This window comes from Sceloporus undulatus, chromosome 1, assembly GCF_019175285.1.
Source record: "Sceloporus undulatus isolate JIND9_A2432 ecotype Alabama chromosome 1, SceUnd_v1.1, whole genome shotgun sequence".
In the NCBI taxonomy this organism is placed as follows: Eukaryota; Metazoa; Chordata; class Lepidosauria; order Squamata; family Phrynosomatidae; genus Sceloporus; species Sceloporus undulatus.
Window position 1 is genome coordinate 134880842 of NC_056522.1, and position 18872 is coordinate 134899713.

The 18872-nt window shown below is 39.1% G+C and overlaps 1 protein-coding gene across 2 annotated transcripts in view; it reads left to right on the forward strand.

Annotated features, from left to right (window-relative positions):
• Window positions 1-18872, forward strand: part of EIPR1 (EARP complex and GARP complex interacting protein 1) — a 91282-nt gene that overhangs the window by 62037 nt on the left and 10373 nt on the right. For both annotated transcript variants that reach the window (XM_042467083.1, XM_042467092.1), the window contains 3 exons: window positions 6334-6470; window positions 10431-10598; window positions 12584-12751. In XM_042467083.1, the coding sequence (XP_042323017.1) occupies window positions 6334-6470; window positions 10431-10598; window positions 12584-12751 (473 nt within the window). The remainder of the gene's footprint in view (window positions 1-6333; window positions 6471-10430; window positions 10599-12583; window positions 12752-18872) is intronic.

Genomic DNA, 18872 nt, shown 5'->3' on the forward strand with positions numbered 1-18872 from the left:
GGCTGGGCATGACAGGTGTCACAAAATTCTGTTTTGTTTTTCCTCTGGTGCTGGGGATTGTACTGAGCTCCCTACTCCCATTATGATGCATGATACTTATCATTGCATTGCATGTTTCAAACCTAACACCACAAACATGAGAGATACAAACATAGGTTGAGGTTGTCGTTGCATAATGGTTTTCTTTTCAGTAGGGTTGAAAGAGAAGCACTCAGGATACTGAATATTGGTTTAGATTTTAACTTCAATGTCCAGAGTTCCACATGCAAACTGTGGCTTTCCTAAATCCCTCTTGTTATTTCATCCCTTCGAAAGCCATTCATGGATGTTGGACTATTTTCCAGAACACATTTAAGAAAAATAAATTGTGAACTTTTCCTTGCATGAAGGGCAATGCCTTATTTACAGGACTATTGTGTCCAATACCAAACTTGATGCTCTCACAGAACCTCAGAGCACACATGGCTATACCCCTAGGCCTAATTCTATTGAATCAGCGATTCTACTCTACTTGGTATCAACAGTTGGAATTAGGGCAAAAATCTCTAACCTGAATGTGAGAATTCTGCAACCAGAAATGTACTGCCTATATATCATTGTGGTACAGAATAACATAGCAAAACATTGCAGCTTCTTAAAACCAGACTATTTTATTTTTTTGTTAAATTATACTGTGTGAATGATTGATTCTATATTTGAGCTGGGTGGATCCTGAGCTTTGCAAAACAAACCTCGAAAGTTGCAGGTCCTTTTGAGATGAGAGTGAGTTCTGAGTCTTGTGGAAACTAGGTAGTTCTTTTGCTCTTAATTTGTACATAAATAATAGGAACAAACTTTGCAGTTGTACCTTGTTTCAGTGTGTCTATGACATCATGGCGATTAGAAGCTTGTCTTTAAAATGCCATAATGGTTTGGGAATATTTATAATAGCATCAGAGTTTCTCTGGCTTATGAACAACTTGGACTAAGAATGTCAGTTAAATGAACATTACAATCTGAGCATACTGAGCAATTCTGCTCCTGATTTCCCTGCCTTCAGTAACTATATGTAGAGGACAGTAAGCCTGTAAGTAATACTACATCTTCTTCAAAGAATGTTTTTTGGGTCCTGTTGATTCTTCTCTCCCCTTGTTATGTTCCTAAAACCTATATTTTCAATTTAAAACCCACAAATGTTAAAATAAACATTTTAAAATTGTTGTTGTTAACTGCTGTCTAGTCAACTTCAACTTATGGCAACCCTACAAATGAGAGATTTCAAAGTTACCTTATCCTCAGTAGTCCTGCTAAAGTCTTGCAGACTCAGGACTGTGGCTTCCTTGACAGAGTCTAATCTTTTGGAATTCAGCATTCCTCTTTTCTACTTCCTTTTACCTTCCCAAGCATTATTGTCTTTTATAGTGAGTCATCTTCCTTTCTGCAACTTCTTTCAATCTTCACAAACCACTGAAAAAGAGATTTCCTCTTTACACCCAATGGTGTTGGGACCAACCCCAGCATGGAGCTTGGAACTGATACTTTCCCAGCTTTTTAGGAGACCATTTGAACTGATGGCTTTATGCGATATTGGTTTACTTACCTGGAAAACTGCCTTCCTTTTAGCTATTAAATTGGCAAGACGAGTGTGTGAACTGTATGCAATATGAGTTGATCAACCTTACCTCCATCTTCATTGGGACAAGGTGATCCTGCATCCTGGTATCTACTTTCTGCTGAAGATAGTATCAGTCTTCCACTTACAGCTGTTTTACCAGCTCTCCTGCAGAATCCTGCTTCCGACTTCAAACATGCTCTGCACTCTCTCAGTGTCTGCAGGGCCTTGATGCTCTATGTTGACTGTACAGCAAGTACGAGAAAATCCAAAAGACTGTTTATTTGTTACTCCGTTTTGAAGTTGGTGCTCCCAATTTCATCTCAACACTTCTCAGAGTACGTGGCTTGCATTGGAGCCCATTCTATCATTTACTTTCCTCAGTGGTATTCCTTTAGAAGATGTTTGCAGGGCTACTGTTTGCTCCCAAACTTCTACATTTATATCACATTATAGACTGGACGCCCAGTCTATAGACTGGACACCCGGTCTTGGAGTGATGCAGCCTTTGGGATAACAGCTTTATTTTCCAGTCTCCACTGAGCTTAGTTGTTTTTCTATGTTTGGGGTAAGACTTGTCTGTATTCTAATAAATGTGTTGTTTTAATTTTTGCTTGCACTTTCTACCATGACACCCCTCTTCCTTTACTGTATAGCTTGCTAATCTCCCAATAGTGTGAGAGGGCTACCAACAGTTCCTTTGGGAGCAGGTTGCCCCCATAATGAACACATATCAGGCAATGATGAGAAGACAGCTTTGTTTTCCCACTCTAAAGCACAGAAATGGTGGCTCAACAGATTACTACAGGTGCCGGTGTCATTGCTCTTCACAGACATGCTTGGCTATGCCCTGCAGGTCTAACCCACAATGCAAGGTCCAAAACTGAAGATCTTCCATTGTTAGAGCAGGGATTGTTCCACTCTTCCATGGATGAGAAGCTTGAGCAAACCGGAAAATGAGGTTGGCAGCTAAGAACTATGGTCTCTAGTCCCAGCTTGCACAAGAAGTCAAGGCTGAACCATGCTTGTTCAAGCCATTTCCACCTAAACTCAAGCTCTCTAGGAGACACATTTATTTTCTTATGGACCTATGCTGTATGCCTTTCCCCCCTTTCCTGTCCTTAAAAGAGTCAACATGATGATTGAAGAGAGTAATGCAATATTATTCTCATCATCCCACACTGGCCTCTCCAGCCGTGATTCTGCAGACTTCTAAAGTTGTCCAATGGCAACTTCAACTGCTTTCCAGGGCTCTCTAGTCTCCTCACCATGTGGAATGGCAAAATACTTCTCCCGGACACGACCACCCTCAGGCTAACCATGTGGCGACTTCATCCACATCAGGCCTATCAGACAACATCAAACTAGTGATGTCCACAGTTTACAAACTGTTGACGAGGTGCTCCTATATGTCTGTGTGGGCCTCCTTTCTGTCCTGAGGGTGCTGTGTCAGACAGCCTTTCACTCAAGTACTTCATTTTCTTATGTCCTTGTGAACTAAAGATCTCTCATACTCTTCTCTGAAGCTATATATGGCAGGCACTCTAACCACAGGATGCCCCTCTTGGTCAGCACACCTGGATACAGAGGTTTTATTGAAGATTTATATACACCTGCATCCATCTAATTAACAGCCACTACCATCTTGGAGCCTGTCACTACTCCTTGCTAAGTTTATGGTGTGCCCCTTTGAAGCCATAGCATCTTGTGATCTTCACCTGCTCTCCTGGAAGACATCAGCCATTGATGCCATAATCTCTGCTTGTAGAGCTAGTGAACTGGCAGTGTTCAAGATGGATCTGGGTTACATATCCTTTCATAAGATAAGGCAGTCTTCTCTTATGTCTCTTATGTTCCTAAGGTGGTTTCCACTTTTGATCTTAAACAGCAGCTGGTCCTTCCCACTACTTCATACAGGCCCCATCTTCTGACCTCCTGCATGCTCTTTTAGACAAAGCAATTTAGAAAGTCTCCTCAGCTGTTTGGCACTTATGGAACATGCAAAAAGGGGAATGCAGTCTTCTCTCAATATCTCTCCCACTGTATGATGAGCACTATCCACTTTGCCCACTCCCTTTCTGAGGAACCTCTTCACAAGGGGTCAAAGCTTACTTGGGTGGAAGCTATCCTATCAGCATATCTCAAGGGGAGTCTTCTTCCAGAACTGTGTTGTACAGCTGTGTAGTCACAACTGTATATGTTCTGTCTCATTACAGACTGGATGCTTAGTTCCAAACTAATGAAATATTTGTTGGGGCGTAGAGAGATGAGCTGTGTCCACTACGACCACATGCAGAGTTGGTCCACGTAGGCAGGATGCTCAGAAGTAGTTCTCTGTGAGAAGTCTGCAAAGGCTTCGAGCTGCAAGGAAAAATTTCCTCCCACACAGGCTTCAGCCTTGAGTTCCCGTTTGAAGGAATGAACATCAGACAACAGGGTTCAATCGACACGAGGGCTTTAATCTTTGTTGCATAAACTATTTACAAAGACTATACAGAGTATCAGACATCTGTCTTGAATACACTCCACAAACAAACTAACAAAGTGCTTCACCAACCACTGACCTCAACAACCCAATAACGGAGATAGTCACCTTCTCCCTTTTATAGGTGGTCTTCTGTGAAGTCATGTGACAGTTGTGCCACCAATGAAACCTTACTGATTTCATACCCAGGCCCTGTTGCATCATAACATTGCCCATGATGCATTGTTGACTGGCTTCACCTACTGTGTATGTTGCATCAGACTTCCCATGATGCACAGTTCACCAAATGCTGACTCATGTACCTGCCACTTGAACTGTTGTAACCTCAGCTCCAGTTCCTCCTAGTGGCCACATCCATGTCATTTTCACAGGCCAACGTGGAACATGATCCTGACAGCTATTGTGTTATTAGTTCTTGCATTACCTGCCATCCTTGGTACGTTTAGCTTGCTGTTCTCCCATATGTTGAATCACAGAGGCCATGAAGAAGAAGAAGATGTTGCCTATCTGTAACTGTGATCCTTCAAGTGGTCATCTGTGAATTTGCTTTATGTTTCCAGATGGCGGACTTGGAACTGGGTTTTGGCAGGAACACACAGCTTATATGAGTGTGAATATCTCCATGTAAGCACAGAATGATCCATATGTGTGAGTTCACAGATGACCACTTGAAGAACCACAGTTAAAGTTGGTCAAAAGGTTAATGCACCCACACCTTTGTAGATAAGCTATGCAAACTTGATCATGACAGTTATATCATTATATGATAGATTATAGGGGAAATGTATGCTTCTTTCTCATATTGAAATCAACTCATGTTTTAATCAGTGGTGTGTATACTTGAATATTGAGCTATGTACATCTGAATACATTATTCAGAAAACTTAATCATAAAAGAATAAAATGTATTGACCAGTTTGCCCAACAGAAAGAACTGAAGAAATTTCTTTTTTTAAAAAAAACAACCCTAATCAAAGAACAAGAATAATCAGTACACTATCCCAAAAGGATATAAATTGTGGGTGTCTGTTGAATGTTACAAAATCAAATACACATCCTTTTTATTGTTTGGATGTGCAAGCAAATTACCTTGAAGGAAAAATGCCATAAATCAAGTTTATTAGAAGTAGTAGTTATAGAAGGTCAGAATATCTGCTAGTTGTACAACAACCTTATATTTTGAAACAGAATATTGGCATTTCAGGTGCTGATCTGTGTCAGAGAAAATGTAGCCCAATAATCAGCTCGCTGCATTTCCCTTCCTTTCTAGGTCAGTGCCTCCATTTCAGGCATCTTGCCTAATGTCCTTGGTGGGCTACATCAATGACATGTTATATTTCTTGTCCAATTCAGACATTTCATAGTCTCTGAGTCTCTACAAAGAAGCAGGCGAAGTTTCATAGTAGTCCATAGATTTGTGTATTATCTCACCTTGAAGGTGGAAGATAGAAAGTGCATTCTACAGTGCACCATCTATTTGAATGTGGTATCTTCCTGAGTAGACACAATGGATTTTTCTGAAAAGAGGTCTAGAGACACTTGTTCTGTAGGCTGAGTTTGATGAATGCATAAGCCCTGGGCCCAGTCGTATAATGTCTGAATAGGTTCAGTGTTGAGAAGCAGCTCTGATTATGTTTATTCCACACCCATCTGTCTACAAGAAGTTTTCTTTTTTCATCTTTCTTTTTCTGTGTGATACAGTAAAGGGCTACTTGCTTTTAAAAAGCAAAAACTAGTATTTCTCATTTATCTTTTAATATATGCGTGTTTGAAAAATGTTGCTCTTTTTTGTACTGGATATAACAATCTGTAACCTGCCAACAAGTCAATAATGTATGTTGTAAAATGGAACTAGAGTCGTCCCTCCATTTGCGCGGACTTTGAATCTGTGTCCCTTGCTTACTTGCGAGGGGCAAATGGAGGGACTTAAAATGGGAGGTGTGCCACTAAGACTAGAATATCAGCGGATTTCTGTTTTTTTTTGGGGGGGGGGGGGTCTGGAATGGATTCCCCACAAAAGCAGCCAGCCAACTGTACTATTGTCTGATGCATGAATAATTCCATGTATAAGTTTCATGCTCTTCTGTTAGTTGTTACCTCTTAAGTACTTTATTCTGTATAGATGGAGAAATATTTGGTACGGAGTGCTGGGTTTTTAATGTTTATTTTTGGTATGTTATTTGTTTGTTTGTTTTTTGCTTGTTTGCTCACACTGGATATTAGATTAATCTGTTGTGGGGTTGTTTTTAATGCACAGCTGTCAAATTCAGTTGCATTGGAAGGAAAAGGACAATTAAAATTTACCTCTGGACGGTGGAGTCCACACCATAATTGCACACAGGTTGCCACAGCAAATGACACAGCCATTCGAGGATGGGACATAAGAACAATGAAGTAAGAACATAGATTTTTAAAAAATATGTAACTCCCCCTTCTGACCGGCATTTTCTTAAAAGTGGATAGTAGCAGAAATTATATCCTGAATTGTTCTCTGTTACATATGTGTCATGGATGTAATAAAGTACAGTCAGCCCTCCTTATCTACAGATTTTTTTTCAAGCATCCACAACTTGAAAATATTTTAAAAAGTAAAAATTTCAACTAGCAAACCTTGATTTTGCCGTTTTATATAAGGGACACCATTTTGCTATGCCATTGTATTCAGTGAGACTTGAGCATCCACGGATTTTGTTATCCACAGGAGGTCCTGAAACCAAACCCTAGCAGATAACAAGGACCCACTGTATTACAAAATTCTGACATACTGCAGGCCTAGTCTTCATATCTTAACACTCTGGGTGCTATCCTATTCATAATTATTTTAATGGCAAAAGTTCCATAATTTTAGATCATGCTAGATTGCACCATGTGAATATTCTTGGAATGTGTCACTGAATTATCAGTGCAATCCAGAGCAGGGAGACTCAATTTTCTAACCAGGATTGGTATTTTAAAACTTACTGACCCAAGTGTGCTAACAACTTACTTTCACAAAATTTCAGTTCTTTTTTCCCCCTTTACTTTTAGTTTATTTTTATTTTTGGTGGAGGAATGAACAGCTTTTCCATGCGATTCTGACAGTATCTTTTATGATAAATACACCAGAAATTTCTAGTTTATTATCAGCTAGTTGCTTAACACTAAAAAAAATTTGAATAAATAAATTTGGTCTATAACGTATCAGCATTTTGGATGCCAACAATGCTCATACATCAGTTTAAGAAGTATGGGACTTTTCCCCTGCTCTAGTTGTGATTTTGATAAGCGGAGGAGTGATGTTGTGCACATCTGTTGCCATGACAACAGAAGTCTGTGCAAGCTTTTTTAAGATACAGCTTATCCCCTTAGCACATAGTAATTTATCACTAGCCTTGGAAGACGGATGTCTTGTAATAACTTCTGCTGCCTTAAAGGGGGAGATGACTTTAAATTTAGTTTTATGTCTCTTGCATGCTCATGGGTGTAGCACTATATTTCCATTGTTTCCATTTATGCTTCTTTGCACTAAAACCCCCATGATCTATTCAAATAGGAAATGCTAAAAATATATAGTTAGAGGGCTTTTCATTATTCTGCCAATTTTCTGCAAGAATATGTCTAAAAACCTATCCCAGACCTCTGTACTAGATCATGAGTAATACATTGCTAGTGGATGCTTGACATCATATTGGGAGATCACCACATAGAGAGAAAGCATTCATTCGCATAATGCTAAACCAAAATTGAGCATGATGTGCTCTAGGCTCATTCTCTCCCTCTCCTCCTCCCTCTTGACTTAGATATAGAATAATCAACATTTTGTTTTAGCAGGTTCTTGGTTTATCTTTTTTGTTTTTTTAAATAAAATAGTTTTTGAAAGGCAGCAACATTAAAACCCAGGCTTTGTTCTTGATTTGCTGAGCAACTGATTCAAATTTCTTATAAACTTTTATTTTCTGTTCATACAAAACAACAAGCTGGGAATCAGCTACTATGAAACCAACATATCTCATGCTAACCCATGGTTTATCTGTGGGTCTCACTTCCCTCTTGAGAAGACAGGGCATCTAGTTTATTATTAGCATATGGAAGGAGGCTCTACAAGAAAACACAAAGTGATGTGCAGGTAGACACATCCTCCTAAGGATGATAGTCTGAGGATGGTAAGCTCAGGAATGAGATAAGTCGTTTCTTGGTCAGCTACAGCTGAAAGTGATGGAGGAATAATTACTGTGTGTGCATGGGTGTTTTGCTTCTGTTTTACCAGCCCATTTATCTGCTCTGTTGAAAAATTTGGAGGAGTCTCGTGTATTTCACTTACATTTTCAGCTCCTATTCTAGGGTCATTTAAGCTAGAAGTGCCATTGAGTTATATCCAGTAAGATCATTGAACTAATGCAACCCTGTTTTCTGTAAGAAACAGAAGTTTTGCATTAGTTCAGTTATGATGTTCAATGTTAATAAAAAAACAATGGGCTTTTCAAAGAAGATCCTTCAAAGAACATCCTATCATAGACATTCTGCTAGCACAACTGGAACAAGCAACACCTAGCCTAGTGAAGTTCTGGTGATTTACAAAATGGCTTCTGGAACACCTTGTATGAGAAAAATCAAAGAGCTGATCTGATATTAATATAATACAGAAATTACTATATTAGTATCAGTGTTCCAGAAGCCATTTTGTAAATCACCAGAACTTCACTAGACTACGTGTTGCTTGTTCCAGTTATGCTAGTTATTCCACTAGTACTTGCAGAATCTCTAGAATAGGATATTTTTGAAGGCTCTTTTAAAAGCCTATTACTTTTGAACATCATAACTAAAAATAGTTGAATGTGTCTGACATTCATTGGAACAATCATGGCAGTAAGATCAATTTTTAAAAAATGTCCTGGTGTCTTTTGACCCATATGTGACTTTCCTCTGTGGTTCTAGTTCATATTATTTAAAGCAAATATTGATAAGGTCATGTGATAGTAGATTACATTTTTTTTAATGCCAACTTCGAATATTTTACCTGTTCTATTGTAGAACATAACCACAATTGTTACATGCTTTTGTTCACATGTTTGGTCTCATGTACACATTCTTGGAGTGTGATGTAGTGTATGCAAGTTGATACCAAAGAAATTGTCCACTTTGACCTGAAACAGACAGGCCCAAAGGAGTGTGGTGCGTGACCACACTTGTGCTGTTTGCGCCAGGACTGCGAAACTGCACATGTCCAGTCCCAATCCAGGCTGCCAGAAGGAGCAGATTCTATCCACTCCTTCTTGGCCTGGATCTTTTTCCTTGGTGCGGCTTCAAACTGTGTTGAGGGCGTGTGTCGTCTAAACGCCATACCCCCAACACAGCCTGATGCTGGCACTTTTTGCCCATGAGGGAGGAATAATTACTCAGGCCCTAGAGTATCAGGAGGACAGATCTATAGTCAATATTTGACCTGTTACGAATCTATTGTAGCTCATATCTTCATTTCATCTCCTGCACTACCTGTGACAGATTGTTCTTTAACTCATTACCTGCCCACTTTTTTACATTAGTGGTGGGTCAGCTTTGCAGGTTTGAGGGCCATATTCCTCCCTGGAATGGTCACTGCCTGTGATTTGGGCCATAGCTGCATTTGCCACAGAGAGTGCAACGGCTGAGATCTTCTCTTGAAGATGCTATATTCATCTTAAACAAGATTTTCTCAGTTTGTTTACAAGGCTAATAATGCCTCTGGGAATATTGCTATCCCAGGAAACAAGCTGTACTGGTGGTTCAGTGTCACGAATGCTGTATATACTGTGTTCATCACGTTCTGAAGAAAAAGAAAAGCAGAGAGTTTGTTCTTGCCACCACAGCAGTAAATTTGGTATGAGGGATGGGATGGAAAGCTTGATGAGACTTGATGGGGGAGAGGTGGCAGCAGGTGAGGGACATGTATTTCTTACCCTGTCATACAAGGTAGAGAACATTGGCATTGATCCAGCCGCTCAGTGAGGTTGGCAGTATGGAGGACAAGATTCTAATGAGAAAGATAAATGTTTACCATTACCAGACACTTATGTGGTAGTGGGGGAGAGAGTGGTATTGTGTGAGTGTGGCTGAGAGTGAAAGATCACTTCAGCTATGCTTTAATGCTCCAAATCCAGTCTACTTGCCCAGTCTACTTGCCTCGGATCGAGTATTCTTGGCAAGATATCCACTTACATTCCATTAGAATAGAGAAGCTATCTGTGCATGCACTCATCACCGAATCAAATGCAGGAAATTTTCATTGCCATAAATTTTTAATGTAAGCATCCTCCTTTTTTTCTACCAAGGTAGTGAGGTTTTATTTTATATATATTTATTCTAAACGTGTCTCTCTCTCTTTTTTAATTGCTGCAGTCAAATATATTGTATTGAAAATGCTCATGGACAACTGGTACGGGACCTAGATTTTAATCCCAACAAACAGTACTATCTGGCTAGTTGTGGAGATGACTGCAAGGTGAAATTTTGGGACACCAGAAATGTCAATGAGCCAGTGAAGACACTAGAGGAGCATTCCCACTGGTATGGTGAATTTGAGTGCAGAATTTCTCACGTTCAGTCTAATTGTGCTGTTAAACTGTGTAAACAGGTTCAGTTGTTGATACAGATCATGTTTGAGCATTATTTTTTTCTGTCAACAGAATGTCATATTTTATTATTTTTTTCTTTTCCTGTATGATTTTAACACCTTTGCCTGATGAAAAGAAGCCAATGGAGCTTCAAAAGGTTGCATGATGTATTTTGTGCATTTTTGGTTCCCAATAAAGGTATCATTGTTTTATAAAATTTGGATATTTCATTACAGTTTGTGCCTTTTAAAAACTAGGTGGTTTTTCCCCCTAGGCAGGTATTGTCCATGGTGTAAAATAGTTTTAAAACTGCTTTTGACAGCATAGATTAACAACCCCTTTTTGTTGAAGATTACTGTAGAAAGATGTCTGTGTAGCGCAAAAGACAGAATGTTTTTCAGATTTCAGAGATTTTTAGAGTGACAGCATCTGTGGCAAACTATTTCTGAACATGAAGCTACTTCAGAACTGGTACCGAAAATGTAACTTCATAGAACTGCTTGTTACTTCCTGAGAAGATTATTAAGCTATTAGAACAGCAGAAAATCTGGGGACATTTAGTATTTACATGATGCATTAATTTTAGAAGACAAAACAGTGTTAATCCTTCTTTTGTTTTATGGACTATTTTAACTCTTCACAGTAAGGATTTGAGGTAAATTGGAGTTTAATTCATCAAGTTAATATAAATAATCCATGCTTTGCTTTTGGGGAAATTTGTTTGTGGAGTGGCTACATGGCATGTTAAACAATAAGCAGAAACTGGTACTGCAGGATTTACATCCCATTTGGTCTCACCCTTTATATAGCTTGTTAACTGGATCTGTGAAGAAGCAGCTTTGCAAAACCAAACTGAAGAAAATGGAGTTGTTGCCATAAAGGGAGTGGTAGGGAAAGAGGGGTTCTGTTAACTCCCCATATGCTCAGCCTAGATTTTGCCTGGAATTAGTTTGTATATTCATGTTCAGGATAGATGTAATAGGTCCATGTGGAAACAGGCTGCAAGGAGCCCACTTGCTTTAACCCATCCAAAAAGAAAGGAGTGTTGGAACATTGTTATGGTGCCTATCCACCACTGTTGAGGGTTCTTACCTGGGAAAATAAAAAGGAGGAAAGGAATGTAGTAGCACCTTTAAGACTAACTGATTTTTATTTTAGCATGAGCTTTCATGGATATAAACCCACTTCTTCGAGTGCAATACTGAGTCTGAAGAAGTGGGTTTATAGCCACAAAAGCTCATACTGAAATAAAACCAGTTAGTCTTAAATATGCTGCTACGTTTTCCCTTTCTCCTATCCCCCTCCCTTCCTCCTATTTATGCCACATGAGATTAACATAGCTACCTCTTTGAAAATGACTACCTGGGGAAAGTAGTCGAGGTAATCCTGTGACAGGCTATCCAGTCTAAGGAAAGAATGTATTATTGTTTCTCTGGACTAATGCATTCTGTTAGGTTAAAAAACAGCTAAACTTTTCCACAAACAGTGATCCTTCAGTTTACAGAAGGGCCTGTAGTCCATTGCGTCTGGAAGGTGTCCCTCCAGCTCTTCAGAGCAGTTTCACAAGAAGTATGGGGCTACAGGAGGAAGGAGGGATGGATGAAAATGGCCTGCTATCACTTCCTGCAGAACAGTTGTCTGATTCCTGCTTGTCATCAGATTTCAGTACACTGTCCAAACATTGTTTTGACTGATCCCAAGAAACTAATCCATAGTAAAGCTTCAGCAATCCATTGGAAAGCACCACTTTGCTGTTACCCGCCTCAAAGCGGAAGAGGTGGGATATAAATAAATATTTATTATTATTATTATTATTATTATTATTATTATTATTATTATTATTATTTAGACATCTTGAAATCTCTGTTACATGACTATTTTCAGTCTATATGTAGTGGCTACAGTGGCTGAATTTTGTGGCTTTGCTGATGTTTTTAGGGTTTGGAATGTCCGTTACAACCATTCCCATGACCAGCTAGTGCTTACAGGGAGCAGTGACAGCAGAGTCATTCTTTCCAACATGGTTTCCATTTCTTCTGAACCTTTTGGGCATCTGGTAGATGATGATGAACTAAGCGATCAGGAAGACCATAATCAGGAGGACAAGTAAGAGTCTTGTTTGTTTTTAATTAACTGACTTATATTTATGTGAGTTCTACTGGTACAGCTTTGTTAATGAGATACTCTTTACTGACTCCAGGATTTGTATTTATATACCTTAATGGTAAGTGACTCACGTTACTTGAATATATTATGTCTTGTATCGCTTTGGAGCTGGTATTTTCCATACTTGTGATGACTGTTCTTTACTTTGTACACACTGAAGTCATATGATGCTACTGACTTGGATTCAAAGTCCAGTCAAGTCAGAAGGATCCCACTGACTTCCACGGGCTACATATTTACACAAGAGTTGGAAGGTTTCCTCCTTCTGTCAGTGTTTGTTTGTGGCATGTCCTGGTCAGCCTTTGTGTGTGTGTGTGTTTTTAACAAAAACACAAATTAGGCTTTATTCCACTGAAATTCTCACAACCTTTTGAAAAATGAGCATCAAAAAACAGCTGGCTCTCCACATTTATGGCTTTGACCTTTGCAGATTTGATTATTCCCAGATTTTATTAATATGTTCCCTCTAGGAATCTCTAGGTCCTGCAATGTGATTCTATGGCCAACTTTCACTATGGCCAGAGGACACAGGACCAGCTTCAAGCTGGTTTGGAGGTGTGGTGTTTACACATGCCACACCCCTAAGTTGCCCAGACGTTGTGCCGGCGATTACACGCCGGACGGCTTCAGGCAACTTGGGGATGTGACATTCAAATACCACATGCCCTAGAGCCAGTGAAAAACTGGCTCCAGCGATAATGGGGCAGCTTTTTTCTGTCCCAAATAGGAGCGGATTTTCCCCCAATCATATTTGGGGTGGAACCTGGCTGGATTGGGGCTGCGCGTCTGTTTGCCCTAGCCCCAATCCAGCCTTAAATGAGGCAGCTCCAAGCTGCTCCACTGGGGATGTCTGTTTTGCCTCTTAAGAGATTCACTTCTCTAGGAATTTGTAGGTCCTCCAGCACAATTCTATGGTGAACCTCCAGCAGATGATGACCATAGAGTTGTGCTGGAGGACATAGAGGTTCCTAGATGGGTGTTAAAAAGATTTGTGATTTTTTATTTCTGTTTTCCCCACTTCCACAGTGATCCTGTGTCCTTAACCCTGTACCCACTGGGCCTGTGCAGGACCCACTGTATATTGATTATCATACTAAAACTACTATACCAAAATATTTGGTGTGCATGATGGCATTTCCCATGTTTCTTTTGCTCTGTTTCAAGAACTCTGTGGATTATCAGGAACATCCTTTTGGGTGATCTGGGGGACTGGGGTTGGATAAAAACATTTTCTCTTGGTGGCCTTTTGGATTCCTTCTATTTAATGCTTTAATGCAGCTCCTTAAAATGTTGGTGGACTGCTGTTTGCATCATTCCTGATCATTGCCTGTGAATCTAATGTGAGTTATGCAACTTCAGGAGAGGCATGGGTTCCCACTGGTGCTTTAAATGTACCCAGGTGTTGTTGTTTTTTTAAAAATAACTTTATGTAAATCACTTTTACATTATAAACAAATACATCATTAAGGTTTCAGAATGTAGAGAGATCTTTTAGCACCTTTGAGACTAATCAAAAGAAAAAAATTGGTAGCATGAGCTTTTGTAGACTTCATTTTACTTCCTCAGATGCATTTACCATTTCTACAAGATCTCTCTACATATTGATTCCACAGACTAACACAACTATATCTTTGAATCATTAAGGGTTGTTGCTGTCATTCTAAGCTACATAGCTTTTGTAGATTTGGGACAAGGTCTTCTGAAACCAACTTGTTGCTTATTTGAACTTCTTATAATATAGGATTCTTTTTTCCCCTTTGCATGCAATCTAAAATTTATCTTTGGTCATTTGAAATACACTTTTTTATTCCTGTTCACCAGTGTATATGAAAACAGAAGGGACTGGAAACATCCAGTGTAACAAAGAGGGACAAACATCCATTATCAGATCTACTCCTTTTTCTGGCTTTCTACACTAAAAGTGCTAACTTCCTTTAAGCTTGTTTATATCACTTGCCTTCCTTTATGTGTGTATTCTGTTCAAGTAGAAGATGGAGCCAGCTTGTTTTCTGCTGCCCCAGAAATTAGAAGAAGAGAAATTCCACCTAAATATTAGAAAGAACCTTTAACTGTAAAAGCTGTTTTACAGTGGAACAGAATGCCTTGGAGGGTGGTGGACTCTCCTGCTTAACTCTGAGATCAGATGGGGTCTGGTGCCTACAAGGTATTTAGCCCATGAAATGTACTTTATCAGTGCTTAGTAGAGCAGTTTAAAAAAAAAAAAGTAATTATGTAATCCATGAGTAGAAATAACATTCTAATATCTTTATCAGATTATTGAAAAGTCACAAAATTCAATTTTTCCCTGAACTCATCAGGCAGGATGGTGCAAAAGTTAGGGGACAGGGGGAGGAAAACAGAAATCCGAAACATCTGGTGGGATGGACTGCCAGCTGTGTTTGTATCTTCGACGTTCCAGCTGGCTAGATATTGTGGCCATTATTTCTCCGAGCAGATGTATTTTTCAAAATGGAGTCCTCTCTCGCTAGACAAAACCCTAGCTGGAACTCCTAGGGATCTGTCCCTTTCCTTGGACAAAACACACAGACTAAGAGGAGAAGCACGCATCCAACAGTTTCTATGTCAGAAAAATTGAATGATAAATTCGGTTGTTGCACTGTGTGAAAAAAGTAATTTAAAATTGAATTGATAGTCATACCTACTGGCTGGAGGAGAGTGAATCTTCATTGGGGTACAGTAGAGGGATAATCTGTCTTCAGTTACAGAAATACAAGCATTAGGCCTTTGTGCTGCAGCATCTCATTCTTGCCATGTTCAGTTCATGATCTACTGTGAGCCCCACTACTTTTTGAAAAGTACTGCTGCTTAGTTATTTTTTGTTCTTGTGCTGTTGGGTCAGATTTGCTACTGTAATGATGTTGAATGCTTTATTGTTGACATTCCATCTCTTTAGTAATTTGAGATAGTTTTGACTTTTAACAAAGTCATTTGCAGTCTTTCTCCATCCTATTTTATATTATTCATGAATGAAGAACCAAGCACTGGTTCTGTCCCACACAAAATATGTCCTGCCCCACACACTGAGGGCAGAGCATCTGTCTGTAGAGTACACATATATGCACACAATTTCAGTGAATGATGAATGTGATTGCATGTCTCTGAGCCCTATTGCATAGTCTCTGTGTCCGTTTCCCTCATGCGCTTGCCCTCTGCATGTATTGGGCTACAACTCTCATCATTCTTAGCTAGTGTAGCCATTGGGCATGATGGTTAGGATGATAAGAGCTGTAGTCCAATCAAAGACTGTTCTTTGGGTGGGAGAAAGCTGAAATCATGCTTGGAATCCTTATCTCTGAGGCCAGGGACTACCATTAAGTTTTTAGAATAATAGAACCATCAAGTTGGAAGAGACCACAAGGGCCGTCCAGTCCATCTCCCTTTCATTCAAGAAGACACAATCAAAGCACCCCAACAGATGGTCATCCAACCTCTGTTTAAACCCTCCCAAAAGGAGGCTCCACCTCACTCCAAGGGTCCAGCAGAGAACCTTCTCAGTAACTGCTCCCAGATTGTGGAATTATCTCCTGCCAGAGATTCAAGGCAGGCTAAGACCTTTTTATTCAAGCAGGCCTTTGTAAAAGAAAATCCATATAACAGAAGGGGTTTGTGTTTTTTAAAAATTGTGATGAATGTTTTTACATTGTTTTGATTTTTTTATTATCCTGTTATTCTTTTTTAACTTCATATAAATATTTTAACTGCATCTTGTTTTTTTTAAATGCTGTAGGCCACCTTGGGTCCTGCATAAGGAGAAAGGTGGGATATAAGTAAATAAATAAATAATATAATATAATTTCCCCCCCTCAACATGTCTCCTTCTCTGGAAGATGGTGTTTAGATCTGATATAAACTCCATTGTGATGCAGTTCTTAAATCACTAGCTACCTCTACAGGATAGTCTGGTGGAGAGTCCAGCTTTTATTGAAAAATCAACAGAGATTGCCTTGAAATCAGGAGGTGGCTCAGATAGCATTGCATATGTGCATGGCTGCTGATTGTTTAGCCCCCTCCTGACAGCTGCAGCTGATATGAAGGAGAGCAGTTCCCCAGTCAGTACCATATTGACTGAGAAACCTTCTGCTCTTACTGCCATCCATAGCATATTTCCGTTAGGAACAGGAATTCTCAGTCTCCCACAGTGACAGTCAGTAGTTAACTGATAATCTGTTTCAGCAGCTGCTGCTGTTATCTGGGCTGTGCTTGGGCATAGCTCTTAAACATCGTTTGAACTGAGCGTGAAATGCAGCTCTTATTTTTCTGCAATAAGGTGAAATTGCAAGAAAGAGTTAGTATGGTTAATGTCTAGGTTCATTGTTATCTTTTTAACTTCAGGAGGTGGATAGACTGTTTTGTTGATTTTAAAGAAAAATATCTATTCACTGTTGGGTGAGGTATTATGTTCTTATGGATAACAACAATTAAAACCAACCATAATATACCATAATGGCTAGGTAGGTAGGGAAGTAGATAGTAAGTTTTATCTGCTTTACCTACCTCTATTTTTCTATCTGATAAAGCAAATGCCTGCCTAGACAGGAAGGTTTTGCCATTTGTCAAACCTCTGTAAGACAGTGAGACTATCCAAGCCTAGGGCAAACGGATCCACAATTTAGATTCAGTCTGGTTACAGATACCAGTTTTTAAAATGCCCCTTAACAAATTCATCTTCTCCTCTCAATGAGTTCAGATAGACTAACATTACAAAATCTTTAGGGTGGAATGCAGCCCCTGCAAAAGGAGTAGGCATATGATAAATATTTAACTTGAAGAATGTTTTAATATGCTGTTTGCGTGCACTCACAACACATCCTTCAGGACTCTGTCAATCATTTTTGCCCATGGAGAGGGGAGGATGACTGTCAGTCCCCAAGTATTCTTTCCACATCTACTTGCATAGCAGGTACAGAAAATACAATTTATAGCAATATTTGTTGTTATAAAAGCATAAAAGTATAAATAATAATATAAATCTTATGAATATTAAATTATTTATATTAAATAATATATCTTCCTAGCATGAGCCTGTTGTAGTTAACCCTGTTATCAACAGCCCTCCTCATATCTTGCATACTCAGGACTGTGGCTACCTTGCCTGAGTCTATCCATCTGTAATGAGGTCTTCTTCTTTTCTTTTCGTACTGCACTGTTGTATTTTGTAGTGTGTCATGTCTTCTCATTATATGTCCGAACTACAACTAGTCCAAAATACAGATAGTCATCTTGACATCTAGGGAGACTTAAGGCCTGATTTGCTCTAGAAACCATTTATTGGCTTTTTGACAGTTCATGGTATCCACAGAATTCTTCTTCAGTATTACATCTCAAATGAGATGATTCTCTTCTTACTACCTTTTTTCAGTGTCCAACATTCAAAAACATACATACAAATTTGAAATGCAATGGCATGGACAATCCTGACTTTGGTGTTCAATTATATATCTTTACATTTCAGGATTTTGTCCAATTCATTCATAGCTGCCCTTCCGAGTCCTAGTCTTCTTCTGATTTCTAGATTGCAGTCTCCATTTTGATTAATGGATCAGCCAAAATATGGAAAATCTTGAACTGTTTTAGTATCTTCATTGTCTACTTTAAAGTTATGTAAATCATCTGTGGTCATTATTTGTTTTCTACATGTTCAACTGCAAACCTGCCATTGCACTTTCTTCCCTGACTCCTTGGAATCTTTGGGAGTACATTGTGTCTCTCCTCAGTTCTCTTTTTCTGTTGATTTTATATTCAATATTATTATACATATTGTATATTATAATTTATATTTGGAATGAGTGCAGTGAATCCCTTTGTACTACTTTGGTGTGTTTATTTTTCTTGCATAGTGCTAGGCATTTGGATAAGGAAATGGAAAGTTTTCCTTAAACCCAAGCCTCCATTTCCTCTTGACTTCTTTCTCTCTGTCACAGACACACACATTGTCTCATCATCTTTTTGATTTCTACCCAACCCTTAATAAATAATAATAATAAATTTTATTTATACCCCGCCCTTCCATAAAAAATGATCAGGGCGGCTTACAAGATTT